The 17,059-nt window shown below is 38.2% G+C and overlaps 1 protein-coding gene across 1 annotated transcript; it reads left to right on the forward strand.

Moving 5' to 3' along the window:
* Positions 1–1,452: 1,452 nt before the first annotated feature.
* Positions 1,453–15,790, forward strand: LOC139724724 (multiple inositol polyphosphate phosphatase 1-like). Its single transcript, XM_071635846.1, has 4 exons — positions 1,453–2,148; positions 9,927–10,185; positions 13,251–13,473; positions 14,248–15,790. The coding sequence occupies exons 1-4, from the start codon at positions 1,570–1,572 to the stop codon at positions 14,684–14,686; spliced, it is 1,500 nt and encodes a 499-aa protein (XP_071491947.1). The 5' UTR covers positions 1,453–1,569; the 3' UTR covers positions 14,687–15,790.
* The last annotated feature ends 1,269 nt before the right edge of the window (positions 15,791–17,059 follow it).

Below are 17,059 nucleotides of genomic sequence, written 5' to 3' on the forward strand. Positions count from 1 at the left end.
AAGAAGTGGCTGAGTATTAACAAGACACACGATTAGACAGTGATACAGCGATTCGCATTAAAAAAAAAGGCGATTCACTGACAAATGGAAAAGATTATCAACGATGACTGTGTACAGGAATGTTCTGGATTGGTTTATCAGTGGATTTTTGCTTTGCCACCATGTCTGGTACTGTTGACATCGGGACCAAAGTTCGCTTGTCCACGCCTGTGCATGTCCAGTTGTCCACGGTGCTATTTTTGTGAAGGTTTTGACCCTATCTGTCCCTTTTAACATGTTTTAAGTATCAAGTAATGATGGTGATGATAATGATAACGATCACAACGATGATGGATGATGGATGATGATGATGATGATGATTGATAATAAGAATGATGATAATGATAATATTACAACGGTGACAAAGAAGAGAAGCGAAACTTACATTCACAGCAATTATATCATTGTTATCATCATTACCACCATCACCAGATCACGCAAACAATGATAACGGTGATAACAAAATCGGCGCTGTATAACCTTACACAGCCTGAACTTTAGTGCTAACTCCCAAGAGGAGAGGTTATCGGGAGTGTTAGTTTTAATTCATTGTGTTTGAAAGGGCGATAAAAGTCAGCAGCTGAATAGAAGTCATTCCGCAGTCTAAAAATTCACTATTTATACTGCTGTGTCTTCTACGTTCTATAAAAGAAACGTCTATACATCACTTTATAAGTAAAATGAAAGTGATTGCATGATTACGTAGGTTTTTTTTTCTTTTTTTTTTACGATGACAGCGTTAAATGTATGACAAATCGTAATAATGAACCCATTTCCAGTTGTGCGTCAAATGTAAACTAAAACTATATTGAGTCATCTTTGAAATGTCATCTAATGTTATGCTGATTGAATGAAATCACACTATCAGTTCCTTTGACTTTGATAGTCCTAAACACGTGTTGATCTATGGTGATAGTCACTGGACAGTGCTGAACAACACATGGAGAAGATATTGCAAACAGCCAGACTATTTGGCTAATTTGGTTTTATGCTGATTTTCGATATCGCAAGCACAGATCTGCATTGTCCAAAAGCATATGGCGTTTTAAAAAGTGATACTTCCGGTAAAAACCGAAGACAGTCATGTGCGGAACTGCTACATCTCCGCTCCACAATGCAGAATGATTTATATGCGGAAGTCGCTGCTTTTAAACGTTCATTAATTTCCTACAACTAACGGAAAGCTGATTTCAGCGTGTGTATGACCACGGACTTTGACATTACTTCTCTGGTAATGAAACTTGATCTAAAACATGTAGATGTTATGCTAAAGATTTGGCGTGACGATACTGTTGTTTGTAACTAATGTTTGTTCACAAAACCTTGGATACGTGGGCTATGCACATGTGAGCATCACGATACACTCGCCACAGCTCACATGCATTAGGTATCTCTTTATGTCAACATCAGTCGCACGGGATTGAGTGCGATCGAGGGTAGCATTTCGTGTGTCCTTTGAATGAACGTGTATCACCCGATACACCTCGCCAGATCATAGATCACGGACTGTCGACATCAACCAGGGACACCATGATTCGCACTCTTGGTCTCGTTTTCCTCCTGACATTTGTCGTCGGCGGACAAGGTAGCGGTCCGACGCCTCGCTACAGTACAAAGACTGGCTATGAAACCAGCTTCGAGCCGCAGTCTGACGAATTCGTCCGTCGTGAGCGTTACTGGCAGGCCATCGCCCAGGATGTCGGGGAGCTCTCCGCAGTGGACCAGTGCCAGCCGGCCGGCGTCTACGTCGTCCATCGGCATGGTACTCGATACATGAGCGATGGCGACATCGAAGACTACAACTCCATCCTGACTCGAATGAAGACCGAGGGCGTGAATGACAACTTCGCCTACCTTCTCGATATCCCTGACAACCTCTACCCCATCTCGATGGAGGGCGAGCTTCACCCTGCTGGGTTTGCCGAGATGAGGGGTCTCGGGGAAAGGATCAGAGCTAGGGTCCCGGAACTTTTTAGCGGGAACGATCTCGGGAATTTCACTTTCCAGGGAACGTACAGGCAGCGGACGATCGATAGCGCGTTTGGCTACATCGAAGGGCTGCTGGAAGCCGGAGCTATGTGCAACGTCACTGGCAAAACTCCTTCCAAGGTGGGCGTGGTCTCATTTACAAACAAGAACAGACTGGTATTATCATTGCACGTAATCATTTGAAGTTCTGCCCAAATCTCTTGTAAGAGAGAAATATGATAATACTAATACAGCTGTATTAGAATGCAACATGTCACAAATAATGCGTGTATATCTTCACTTTAAACTACTGTGGCCCTTTATCGTACGACTTACATTGACATATCTTGCAAACATTTGGCTGCTAACCTTACACTATAATTTTTATTACCAGGATGGTGTTATCAGTAATGGTCATAACGATAACATATTCATGATGATGAAAATGGTGTAGGAACGGTGGTGATGATAAAAATATGGTGTTTTTATGGTTACCACTGTCTGACTGTTACAGCATGATTCTTAATTTGTCATGCTTGTTGAAATGGTTGAAGAAAGATACATATTACAACTCAATGGTGGTATATGGTGTTTTTGTTATTTCACTCAACCTTATCTTTGGTATCATTTTGTCTATAATCTGTAGGGGGACTACATTCAACAAGCAGTGCTTCTAAGTAGTCCCCTCCACATTTGTATATGGTGTTATTCTATCTCAGAATATCACTATATTTATCGTACGACAATAATATCACTATATTTATCACCCTTTATCGTACGACTTACATTCTAAGTAGTGCTTCTAAGTAGTCCCCTCCACATTTGTATATGGTGTTATTCTATCTCAGAAAATCACTATATTTTGTATATACATGCACATGCAATATACTCTGTATAGTTTTGATATAATGTCCACTATGTGTTATACCCTGTATATTTTATCATATAATGTCCACTATGTGGAATAAGAATAAAATTTCATGTCATTTCATTTCATTTCATTTCATGATAAAAATGATGCCAAAGAGGCTTTGACGTTTACGCGTGACCAATGTATATGGTAAATTCAGGTATGTGCGCTTCTCTCTCAGGACGCTTTAATATACATGTATTGCCCTTATAATCAACAATACTCTTTGAAAGGAGAAGTTCGTTAGGCAAAATTCTTAGAAGCAAGTTTACCGAGACATTTGAGTTGTAATATGTATCTTTCTTCAACCATTTAAACAAGCATGACAAATTAAGAATCATGCTTTAACAGTCAGACAGTGGTAATGAATCCAAGATTGCGTTACAATGCACAGAACAATTATGATGAAGTTGATGATATAATGTCATTACTCTGAAAAAAAAATGTGATTAAGTAGAAACTATAGTTATCATGACAACGGCATTACCAATGTTATCAACATACAACTGTATATAGATGTATATTTTTTTTTTCAGAAAACATTCTTAAGCGAAAGGGAAAACTTTCTTCTGTATCGTGTGTATGAAGATACCAACTCAATATATTAGTATTATGACACTGAATGTATACACTCTATCTTGTCTATAAACGATTATCTGAACATGCACTGTACAGCAATATGGATGTTCTGTAGGCGTCAGCATGACTGAACATAATGTCAAGATTTTATGATTTATAGCAAGTCAATATTTAGATAAACTTGATTGGTCCAAAGTCTCTACAAAGTTGATGCAGCGGAGAATGCATAGTATTGTTCTCTTAAATAACGCTCGTGAGATTATTGCTTTTCGAACCACTGCGAAACGATCAAAATAAAAACACCGTAACCACCACCAACACCGATAAAAATACAAACAAACAAGTAATAGACATCTCTGATATTTAATGTAATCTCCACACTCAACTGTCACATGCAGCCCTCCATCTGAGTCTTATGATAGATACACAATATCCGGCCTACATTACTTTCCTGTTAACCTGGTTTTTTCTTTTCTTTTCTAGCCAGGCAAGTAATCATCAATCTCTTTCTCACCTCATCCTCTCCTCTCTCTCTCTCTCTCTCTCTTTCTCTATTGTTTTCGAGTTTGTGTGTGTGTATGTATGTGTGTGTGTGTGTTTGTTTGTTTTTGCAGAAAATAACTATGCAAAGATATGAAATTTGTGCATAGATTAAGTAAACTGCATGTGGACAATGGTAGACATGATTGTGATGGGTGATGAAGAGTCAATCAGAGTAAACTCGGAAAATATAAATCCTGGTCGATGCCATATCAATCTGTAAGGTCAAGAAACAGCAGGACAAGCGGGCAATATCAGCAGGCTTTTGTTAGTGCACGTGAGATAATGGAATGATGTTCATGCCAATGTCTGTATCGAGAAGGTTTATTCCATGACCTGAAGCGTATATATACTGTATTGACGTGATGTGTGGTGTTGTGTCTTGGCCATTCGTCTTTGTCAGTCGACCATCTATCCCAGCCAGTTATTCGTTTTCATTTTTGTCATATCTCCTCTCACTTCTACATTCGATTTCCCTTGTCTATCGTGTTTATTGTATTCTATGAGTGTGATGGGATAAGGTTACTCTCTTGATGTATTTCTTGTCTGTGCTAGGTCATTATGTTTCCTTTGTAATTGATCCGTATGAAAGTCGTCAATGGCATAATGGTGTATCGCCCACAATAAGAATGCCATACAGCTGATGAAGACGCGCCATTGCCTAAAATGATTAAGCTCTTTCCTTCTTTACTTTGACCAAGATGTCTATACTAACGAAATAGTATTCAAACCTGTATACAAACATGAGCCCATGCATCTGATTACTTGAAATTCATGCTCAATGATAAGCGTATTATCATTTCCTCTTTCTCCATTTATCTTCCCCTCTCTGTATTTATATGATGATTAATGCATTATTGGGGAATTTTCTATCCTCTTTGTATGTGTCACATAAGTATAGAAAACCATCTCCATTTTCACTGGTGGCAGTGCATGACGGCGCTGATGTTCCCATCAAAAGTGTCATCGTAATATTACGTAACAAAGCATTGTTGTTTGATAGCTAACAAGTTGTTTGGCCAGCTCCCTGGTTTTAGCTGTTTTATTATTCTTTTGCTACTCCGAACACACGGTCGTCGACACGAAACATTTTTCATCTTTGTCATATCACGTGTAACAGGCCAGTTTTCGTTTGGGGCTTTATGTACGTAACATCCTGGATTCGATAGAAAAGCTCAAATCAATGACTCTCGCCATTTACAAATCTATTCGAAAAGTGAGAGTCAACGTGCCCAACATATTTCATACGGTATATATTTTGGCAACGAAGTCTTACGTAAAACACATCATTGTTATTCATTTATGGTTGGCTGGTCGTTGCCTTACTATTCAAAGCTGCTCAGTTCAATCTTTTGCACATGGGGCTGCAAAGTTTCACCCTTTCAGAGGGTGCTCACCTCTTATGAGGTGTTCGACTGGTATTTATCCCTAGGTTAATTTTAATAAACCAAGTCGCGTCTCAGTTAGCTGTATCTTAGTTTGTCTCTTTGCTCTTGTTTTCCATGAGGGAAATTACAAAGCAGAGATTGTTGTACTTTCCGAAACGTATGAAATGACTATGGGCTACTGCCGCCCCCCCCCCCCCCCCCCCTTTGGGATTTCTGTGACGTAGGAGACCGGAGGTGTCTAGTGATTATTGATTCCGAGATAATTATATATGCATATACATGTAAATGTTTGATATGTTTGAAGAATAATTCAGTGATATGGATGATTTCTTTTCCTGCCAAGCAAATGTATATCGGTAAATAGCTGATTGTTTACATTTTTTTCTTGTCAGTGGGAGCTCTGTCCACTTCCACTCTCCACTGCCTAGTACGTGTAGCACACGTCCTTGCTTGTTAAATAAGTTCATGTTAGGTATTGTACACGAGGCCATGGCCTTGTGTACCATCCGCAACGATGTTGATTCTGTGTCATCTGTGTTCGTGTTCATGTTCGTTTCCCTGTTCTGTGTGTGTTTCATGTTTCTCTGTACGAATCTCGGTTTCCTTTCTTCTTTTAGGTCTGCATACCCCCACGTAGCTGCTGAGCTAGGACCAGACGGGAAGCCAGTTATTAATTCCCGAATGTTTTATATTTTAACCCATGGCTAACGCAACAAATTTTGTTTTTAATTCTTTGAATAGTGATGAATTCTATAACACAGTAACGCACTCTGAATCTGATCATGTAAATATTATTTCCAGTGTATATGAAGATTACATATCCGATAAATACAATACCTCAACACAAGAATTTGAATATAACTTTGACTCAAATGATCCAGTCCAGAGTCCATCGTGTGTTTATTTGACCGAAAATCAGTATAAAAATCGGATCATGAATACAGTTGGTGAAAAATTTTTGTTAGCTCACTTTAACATACGCAGTATTAACAAAAATTTTGATAAGTTGCGCTTACTCTTAGAAAACCCAGATCATAAATCTTGCTCCATCGTAGGGTTAACAGAAACATGGCTGAACTCTAATATCAGTCATTTATTTTCTTTACCCGGATTCGAATTTGTATTTAGAAATAGAAGCGAGAGAGTTGGTGGTGGAGTTGGTTTATACATCTCAAAAAAATTTAAATATATTATACATGAGGAGATTAGTGTTATGAGCGATGTACTTGAATCCCTTTTTATTGAATTGATAAATCCACATGGAAAAAACATTATGATTGGCGTAATTTACAGGCCCCCTCGTTCGAATTTAAATGATTTTTTGACTGTTTTGCAGGATTTAGTACAAAATCCCATGATACTTAATAAAGATACATTTTTGATGGGCGATTTTAATATCGATCTCATGAAATGTAACTCCCAAAACAGTTCAAAAGAATTTATAGAAACATTAATGTCTGCTTCGTTTTTACCATTAATCTCCAAGCCTACCCGTGTCGCCAGCCAATCGGCTACCCTCATAGACAACATTTTTTGTAATGTTTTTCCACTTCCTGAGTCTGGTATCGTCCTCTCAGACATCACTGACCATTTTCCTATATTTACTCAGGTACCAATTAAACTGATTAAACAAAATAATTATTATAAGCGTCGTAAGATTACTGCAGATAATCTTATAAGTCTTCAAAACAGTTTAAAAGAAATCGACTGGTCTTCTGTATACAACACTACCGATGTCAACTTGTCTTATGACTATTTCATATCTACTCTTACCTCCGAAATCGATAACCATATTCCCCTGCGTAACATAAAAAATAGATATAAGCAAATTCCAAGACTCCCGTGGATAACCCAGTCTATATTACGATCTATAAACAGGAAAAACAATTTGTTTTATAAATATAGATGTAATCCCACTGAAAAAAATAAGAAAAAATATGTTTCATACAAAAACACACTCACCAAATTATTACGTACGCAGAAGAAAATGTTTTATGTGAATCAGATAAGCAAATACAAAAATGATATTAAAAACACATGGAAAACATTAAAGAATGCTATGAATACATCTAACAAATCATCTAATATTTCCGAAATTCGGTGGGGCAATGCCTCCAGCAACACTCCCGCTGGCATGGCGGAAATTTTCAATGACTTTTTCTCTTCAATTGGGAAAATTTTTTCTCAAAATATTCCTCTTTCTAGTAAATCTTTTAATGATTTTTTAGATACACCTAACTCCAAAACTATATTTTTTGACCCAACATATAAAGAAGAAATAATAAAGATTGTTGCTAATTTGAAAGAAGGAAAAAGTCCTGGCCATGACGGAATTGACAACTATTTGATAAAAAACATAATTCCTCAAATAATGGATCCCTTAGTACACATTATCAATTCATCGCTTACAACTGGCCATGTGCCAAATAGCATGAAAATTGCGAAAGTAATTCCTATTTACAAGAAAGGGGAGAAGGATGATGTCAATAACTATAGACCCATATCTCTATTATCTTCTATTTCTAAGATTCTTGAAAGAATAGTTTATATCAGGACAGTACGTTTTCTTAAAACCTGCGACATATTCTCAAACTTTCAATTTGGATTCAGGGAAAATCACAGCACAACACACGCACTACTTGCCCTCATCGACAAAGTCACACACGCACTCGACACACTTTCACACACAATAGGTATCTTCTTGGACTTCTCCAAGGCCTTTGACACGATTAACCACGGAATACTTCTCGCCAAACTGTCTCATTATGGAATACGTGGAAAGGCCTTGGAGTGGTTCACGAGTTACCTATCAGAAAGATCCCAATTTGTACATGTCAACGGCTTTGACTCTCAAAGTAAAACAATTGCATCTGGTGTTCCACAAGGGAGTTTATTAGGCCCATTGTTATTCATTATTTATATTAATGATTTCCATAGATCCTCGGAGAAACTATCATTCATATTATTTGCGGATGACTCTAACCTTTTTTTTTCTCACCCTGACCCAAACATTTTAATAAGAACAGTCAATGAAGAACTGAAAAAGGTTATACAATGGATATACGCAAATAAATTGTCATTAAATATTAAAAAAACAAAAGTTATGCTTTTTAGTAATTCTTTAAATAGCCTCCCAGGCAATATAACATTTGATACTACTCCTTTAGAAGAAGTTTCTTCCTTTAAATTTCTTGGTGTTTGTGTCGATAACAAGCTTTCATGGAGGAATCATATTGATAACATATGTAAAATTATATCACGTAACATTGGTGTAATGAATAGATTAAAATGTTATCTTCCTTCATCTGCATTATTAACTCTTTATTTTAGTTTGATACTACCTTATTTAAACTACGGGATTCTTGCTTGGGGTAATACATGCCAGATGTTACTTGACAAACTTCTTTTACTGCAAAAGAAAGCGCTTAGAATTGTTTTTAATTTACATACCCGAGAACATACAGATGCTTTGTTTTCTGACCATAAAATATTAAAAGTAAATGATTTGTATGTGTTTCAACTTGGCCAGTTTATGTTTAATTACAACAGTAACTTTTTACCTAAAATATTCCATGATTCATTTCATCGAAATAGTTATGTTCATAACTATCCCACGCGACGATCCGACGAATTTCATCTTCCATTAATGAGAACCGCACATGCCCAAAATACATTTCTTTATACCGGACCCAGACTTTGGAATAATTTAGATAATAGTTTAAAAGATTCCCCCAAATTTGTTACATTTAAATACAAACTCAGAAAATATTTACTTTCTACTTATAATCTTAGATAATTTAAATTGTTTTGATTTATGCTTGAGCCTTCACTTGTCCTGATGTCGCAGCACTTGGCGTGTTCTGTGTGCAGACTTCTCTTCTTTCTTCTCTCCTCTTCCTTTCCTGTCTCTTGTTCTTCGTAGACTTGTATTGTTACCGTCTTCTCTCCTCTCGGTACTGTCTCGCGTCTTACAGTGTATACGTGTGGGTAATTGAATGTGTGTACGAACGTGTTGTCCTTGTCATATTTTCCCGGTACACGTGGTTCAGTGAGCAGTGTCCGGGCACTAGCATTGGTATTCTATATTTTTTCTCAACCGGTGTATCTCAAAATAATTACATGTATATTGTTATAGAATAGTATATAATTTACTCATTATTTGTCTAGCGATCCACGTCCGACAAGCTATGCTTTTTAGTGGATCACTATTTTCCATAATCGAATTTATTTTCCGCTCGCCCACGAAGTATTTATACAGTGTTTTCCTAAATATTGTACATGTTATATGTTGTTCTATAATATGTCTCGTATATATATTACATGAATCTTATGCAAACGTTTGAACAATATTTCATCACATGTATACTTTGTACTATGTTTTTTTTTTTTTTGATTTTCGATGATTGGAAATAAACTATGATTGAATTGATTGAATTGAAAAGTGAAAGAATTTTGTGCGTCACATCAAGAACATGCTAGCTTGCTTTCATTTGAAACTGCAGGACACAGTGACATGCCGAAATATGACCACCGGTGATGTCGAAGTCGTGGTCATCGACCACATCGAGGAAGGCAGGGAGGACAGGGTGCTGAAATTCTACGAGAACTGCGGCAAGTTTATCGTGACCGTCGACGAAAACGACACGGCCGTCATCGAGAACACGAAATTCGGGCGTGGCTCGGAGATGGCAGCAGTTCTTCAGAGTGTGGCGACCAAGCTAGCACCGACTGGATCCTCCACGCCCTTTAACATGACCATAGGTAAAGCGCATCGCCTCGTATCCTCTTTTTTTCTCCTCTTCCTTTCAATCCGTTGTCGTTTTTGACACTTGAACCTATGCGCTATTGTAGTCTGAACAAACTCACGTTCATATCGATTTCGGATATTTACGCAATTTTGTCTATTGTGTACTTGAAAAGAGGTTTTCAACGTTCATTGTGATTAATGTTGGTATACCTTTCACACAGCATGCACAGGTCTGCACGTACACCAGCAGTCTAATTTTGCACAATACGTTTTGTACCTAGTTATGTGGTACACGTGTATCGTGATGTTCGTCCGACCGTTAATCAGAAATATGACGTGTGAATAGGCCTATATACAGATGGAGTGAAAGTATAGATTTCATTCGATGAGCTACTTGATGATCAGTTGTAACTATTAGTTAGGGTCCTGCACCATTGGCAGTGTTAATGACTCTCGGTTAATTTCTATTACATTAATCACAAGCGTGATTACATCCCTCTGGCAGTTTTGTCTGGCGGCTATCCCAAATAATGCCGGTAGTTGAGAAATCGCTGGACCGTCCTCTTGTTCAATGTCCCGGCATACAATATTTCAATAATACACAATTAAAGATGCGCACTTAATATTACTATGGATATGGGAATGTAGGCCCCTATGCATCTCATTCATATTCATTACACGCCTTGTCGCAGAAATTGATAATACCTTTTGTATTCTTCACCCACGAACCATATTTCGTGAGAATGTTTGACCTGATGATCCACTTACCTAGGTATCATCAAATCCATATGGGAAGCTAGAATGTATAGGCATAGCTACATTGGCTGACCCTCCCCCCTAAAAAAAAAAAAGGAAAATGAAAGAGTAAGACTTATAGCGATTTAGTGATAGATCCCTTCAGAGAGGACAACTGCATGCATGCATGCATATACAAGTAATTGCATTGGACAATTTCCAGAACCCGATGTTGGGGAACGGAATCTTAGGCGTTAGTCACACATCCTGTCCCTCCTTCCCTGCCAAAATAGCTGGGGGCGAGCCTGCACACTACGATGGCTTGCAGACATCTGCAGGTATAACGTTTTGACCGCTGTTGCACTGCATATACGTTCATCATCCTACGTTTTCGTCTTTTTCCATGTCTGCTCGCTTGTTTATGTATTTTTTATATTTTTCCCGTATCTGTGTGTAAGTGACAAGGACCTTTCCAAGAACATGAAGAAACTTATAGACGTACTCAAAGTTAGTGGACGGGCTTATGGAATATGAAATCTAGATCACGAGTATTGGAATGTATTATAAAAGGGACAATTCATTTCAAAAGTCCAATCAAAATTGTATCCATATTTTGCGTCTGACATGTATCAGGCTGTCTTGTTTGTGACTTGTCGACATTATGGGTATATAACTAATGCATGCAAACTGGATTGCCTTGTATGATAATGCATTATGAACAGGTAGTTTAAAGACCTTGTTATTCATACTGGGTCCTCAGGAAAACAAAACAAAACAAAACACAAATTTGAACACGTCAATATGCAAACCTTCATGCCCCCCTCTCTAGTATGCTGTCTTATCCTGTGCCAGAAGTTTTGTGAATGTAGGGATTACGGCCACGTCTACTTCGCTGCAAACGTGTTAATATGAAATCGGCTTGTCCCACTTGACACATCTCACTAAAGGGCCACTGCGGGATAAAATTTTACATCGATGACTAACAAAGATCTGACGCTGGCGCTTTGAACAGAAAGCCATTCCCCTTCAACTTGGGTTGAATTGAATGAAAATCCAGCATACACAACAGTAACAGTTTTAAAATGATGCTAAGACACCCAGTTAGAAATACGTTGTTGACAAATTCTATATGTCTAAAATTATATGTATATGTGTGTTTTTAGGAATTATGACTGAATGTCGTTCACGACCACATAATTCATGCAAATTACATGAGGCAATAATGTAACCATCTCATTTTTTTTATTGCCGATCCCACAATTCATTCTGCGATTATATTTGGTATGGATTATTGTAGATACGTGTCCAAGAGTTAGCAGTTATAGTTGCTGAATTACTGACAAATTGAAATGACAATAGTTGCATTCGGATGGTGATACTAAACTTCAAGATTAGCTAACTTCGAGGATAAGTTCTTGCTCCTTAACTGGATGATATATAGTTTCGGTTGAGATAGGGATTCAGATGATAATTTCTATCAAGTTAATTGGAAACCACTAATTTGAGAGAGATCAGAGTTTATTAAATGAAAATCAGTTTTGAAATGATTGAGATATCAAACAACAAAGTAAAATAAAGTCGTCCAGTAATAGGTAAGACCCATTGTTTATTAGGACTTCTTAGTCATTTCAAAACAAATTTTCATAAAACAAGCTTATATTTCCTTTCAGAATTGTATGCTCTTTAATATTTCATACACGTGGTTTCTGCTTATCGCACAAAAAGTTAAAAACCTGAATCCCCATCTCAAACAAAACTATATCATCCCTTAAAGGGGCAAGCCCTTATCCTCGAAGTTATAGCTACCTTAAAGTTAACGATCATCGTCTGAACGTAGCTATTGTTTGTAATCAAACCTGTCGGAAAACGTTCAAATCGATCATTCCTATTTCTTCAAGGGTCCTTCGTAGGTTCTTTTAACTGACAGCTATCACCTTTTCATGCAAAGAAGATTTTACACGATTTTCATATTTTCCTATTACTGTATAAGCATTTGCAAAGATACGGTATTACCCGTAATGACGTGCCAATTGTTTGGAAATTTGGAAATTGTTTGGAATTATTTGGAAATTCGGTAATACGATATATATTTTGTTAATGGAATTAATTCACACATTCATTTTCCTTCTTTGAATCATGTACATTGTAATCTGCTTACTGATAGTTTATGTGATATTACTGAAAAGAATCTTGATTTATGTATGAAATTGTGTTGGAAGAAATATAAATCAAACAAACAAAGAAACAAATTGTGATTGTGCGTCGATAACTACACGATGGATGATCATAAGATATCCCTTCGCCCACTCCGTCTCGATTTTCTCTCTTTCCGTGTTCCTCGCAGACGAATTGGAGGTCTTGAACCACATGTGCGGTTACGAGACAGCCTACAACGGCAGCTCACTCTGGTGCAATCTGTTCACCGATGACGAGAAGCGCGTGATTGAATATTACCTCGACCTCGACCAGTACTGGACGGAAGGCTACGGCCACGAGATTAACTACGAGATGGCCTGTCCCCTGGTCGATGATGTCGCCAGCTACTTGTCGGGCGTACTTAATACCGGGTGAGCGATACGATGGAGGCTCTGTTACGTACGTGTATTTAGAAAGTTTAAATGTGAGTCGAAGTAGATTCTAATGAAACTGGACCTTCATCGGTCAGTTGAAACCAGTAAATTAGCGAATTTTATTTGATTCAAACTAGGTGTGAGAAAGTAGTAGGGGCATTGGACACTTTAACAAAAGATCCTCGGTTCGAATCCTACCAGATTCGAACACCCCTGGACGAGATGCTTTGATTGCAGTGCCCTCCTTGACCAAATTAGGCATGGGATGGTACGTAGTTAAGCCAGGCTTTGAACTCTTCAACAGGAGATCCTGGGTCCGAATCTCACCCAATGAAAACCTCCTTGGACGAGATGCTTTGATCATCTTAATCCCCAAACCCCTTTTTGATCAAGCTAGGTATGGGATAGTAGTTAAGGCCTTGGATAAACTATAACAAAAGATCTTTGGTTCAAATCCCACCCGGTCCGAACACCCCTGGACGAGGTGCCTTGGTCGCAGTGACCTTCTTGACCATGTATACATTGGTTCGAAAATAAAAGGCCTTGAACTCTTCAACAGAAGGTCCTGGGTTCGAATCTTACCCGGTGCGAACACCCCTGGACGAAATGCCTTGATGGCAATACCCTTGATTTTGACCAAGGTGTGAAATGAGTACCTGACAACAATGGTGTAACAACGGCAGGATGAGCTGTGCTAGTGGAAAAATCAAATTTTAACTCGACAGTATCACAAGATTTTATCATGGCACTGTATTCGTTTTTTATCCCCAGGACTCCCAAAGGTGCCTTCAAGTTTGCCCACTCCTCCACTCTCCAGCCATTCTTGACCATCCTCGGCCTCTACAAGGACTCGCCCAAGCTCATGGCCGACAACTACAACGTGAGCATCAACCGCACCTGGGCCAGCGGCCGAATCTCGCCAATGGGCGGCCACCTTGCCTTCCATTTCTTCCGGTGTCCAAACAACGACCACCGCGTCCTTGTCCAGCACAACGAGCTCCCCATCCAGGTCGGAGCATGCCAGGACTTCTTCTGCCCCTATGACACGGTGGTCACCCATCTGACCGAGTCTTCCAACGGGTGCATGTGGGACAACATCTGCAGCGTGCCCCCCGTGGATCCCGGCGATGGGGGCGCTAGTGCTCTTGCCAACTCTCTGCTTCTGATGTTGATACTTGTCGCTTCAGCGCTTCTTGCTGTATCGTGCTAAGAAAACAGATAAAATAATAATAATTAATGAACATTCATAACGATGAATAATGTGATGTTATAATGCATGGAGAGTAGAAAAATGTGACGGATATTTAGAAAGCTATATTAAACATTGACAAATGCTAATATCAGGCCAGTAAGTAATACATAAATACATATTCTATTGTTAACCTTCTTCTTCAACAAAAGAAGAAGAAGAAGAGGAAGAAGAAGAAGAAGAAGAAGAAGAAGAAGAAGGTTAACAATAGAACATGTATTTATGAACGCAGGTAACTATGCCATGGTTACAAATTTTGATTGCCATAACCCTGATTCACAAATGTCATTAAAAGTATCAAATCATAAGATATATGGAGGAGGATGGTGGTGTAAAGAAGTGTTCTGGGTTAGAAATGTAATAAGTGAAGGGTAACGAGCTAAGCCATTTGACAAATTCATGCAAGCATACAATCACGTCACGAAGTGACCATTTACTACTTGGCATGCAATAATTGTTTTGGACTGGAACGTTTGATATTGGTTTGATTGCTTGCTATCTCCTGCATTTCATCGAAAAACAACACATATGCATGTGACAATGAGATGACATGATGTGATTATGCCTCATTAAGAAGCAGTTACTATCTGAATTCACTCGCAGTAACTTTATCGATCTAATTTTGATATACTTTATTCGGAATCATGACAAATGAATTGCATCTTGTTAATGGAAATAAAAGAAAGAAAAAGATGAAAGAGATTCTCATCCTTAGCGAAGCTTGACTAGGGTGGCGGCATTGCAATATAAAACGTGCTTATGATAAGTCAGTCGCATTGAAATGAATCTTTAAAGAAGTAGGGTGGCTTTAGAGAGAGAAAGAAGGGGAGGGGACTACATACAATCGTTTTCAAGTATTGTCATTCACTTGTTTGTTTTTTGGCCCTTTGTTTGTGTGTGTGTTACTTTGCTTGAAACATGGGGATGTCTAGTCAGTACAAAGGATCGGTCAACAGGGTCAGTCAGGGTACTTCATGAGTTAGCAGAATTCTGTGAACGAGCCCTCTTTCTAGATTTGTTTCTAAATTTGCCAACAAAAAAAAATTGACTTTGACCGAGGCTAAACTTTATAAACAAGTTAAGCTTTAGAGTATTGTGAGTTTTTGTATACCACAGAAGAGAATTTGGTTAATAAAACAAAATGATGAAACGTCATTCCCGTTGTCAATATTCATGCTAATTTACATTAAATTCTTATGGCTTGTGGAGTGCATAATCCTCCGAGAGGAAAATGTTGCGTGAGAGTGGGAAGCGTAATGAAAATGAATACTTAATGTTGATATAGCATCACTGATAGCCAAAATCATGTACAGGCACAATTGGGCATCAATTGCCCAACTTAAACAGAGAGAAAGAGAGAGAGAGAGCGGAGAGGAGAAAGGGAGGGAGAGGAATTAAAGAGAGAAAAGAGACGGCAGGAAATATAAAATATAGATCTAAATTTCAATTTCAATATAGATACATAGGAAGAGAAGGCAGATAGAAGGAGAAAGAGATAAGAGATAGAACGAGAGAGATAGTATGTCACGCGTTTGTCGGTGAGTAAGTGACCCTTCCGGAAAGAACAAGAAGTATGTTTCAATAATATTATACTGATACAAATGTTATAAGGTATACCTTGCAAGGACATGATCTACTATTATCATCTAAGTTTGTAGAATGATTTACTATTATAATGATTTGGGGTGGAGTTTGTCAACATGGTCAGCACAAATCCAAAACAATTCCCTCACATAATGCTCTCTGCCGACTACGTCGATGGTACATGTATCACCAAAACAACATACTTTCTTGTACCACTGGCTGATATAGTCATAATTCATACTTAGTGCGACTGACAAATTCTTCGCGAAGAAATAGATCAATATTGCTATTTGCTTGTCGATATCTTGTCGATATGTATAATATTGTGAGGTAAAAAGATTGGCAGTTCTACACTTCGCAGTCGCCACACGCTAGGCACACATATTGTAACTACAGTCACTGTATAGTCAACAGCTTTAAAGCAGATATTCAAATTGGTCTATAAATATATGGAAACTTCATGATAATGTCGAAAGTATTTACTCATATATCTATACAGCAATAAAGACTGGCTACTTCATATCCGCTAATCATGTCTCGAAAAATAGCTACCTAAAGTGCCCTGAAATTACTATAAGCGAGCAAGCTTTGACGTCTTGTCTGTTGCAAACAGCGCCATCATCGTCGGCTCTTGTGCTCCAGCTCAGTTACAACCACCGTAATCCAAAACAAAACAAAACATAACATAACAACAAAAACCCAACAACAAAAACAAAAACAAACACCATAAAACCAACAATGAGATTCTGA

This window comes from Diadema antillarum, unplaced genomic scaffold, assembly GCF_040938485.1.
Source record: "Diadema antillarum isolate AM-2024a unplaced genomic scaffold, OU_Dant_1.0 scf00000226, whole genome shotgun sequence".
Classification (NCBI taxonomy): Eukaryota; Metazoa; Echinodermata; class Echinoidea; order Diadematoida; family Diadematidae; genus Diadema; species Diadema antillarum.

Excerpts from the sequence above, each read along its gene's own strand:
- LOC139724724 (XM_071635846.1), top strand. The coding sequence starts at position 1,570 with ATGATTCGCACTCTTGGTCTCGTTTTCCTCCTGACATTTGTCGTCGGC. Across the intron at positions 2,149-9,926 it reads CTGGCAAAACTCCTTCCAAG|GACACAGTGACATGCCGAAA; the intron begins GTGGGCGTGGTC and ends TTGAAACTGCAG. Across the intron at positions 10,186-13,250 it reads GCCCTTTAACATGACCATAG|ACGAATTGGAGGTCTTGAAC; the intron begins GTAAAGCGCATC and ends TGTTCCTCGCAG.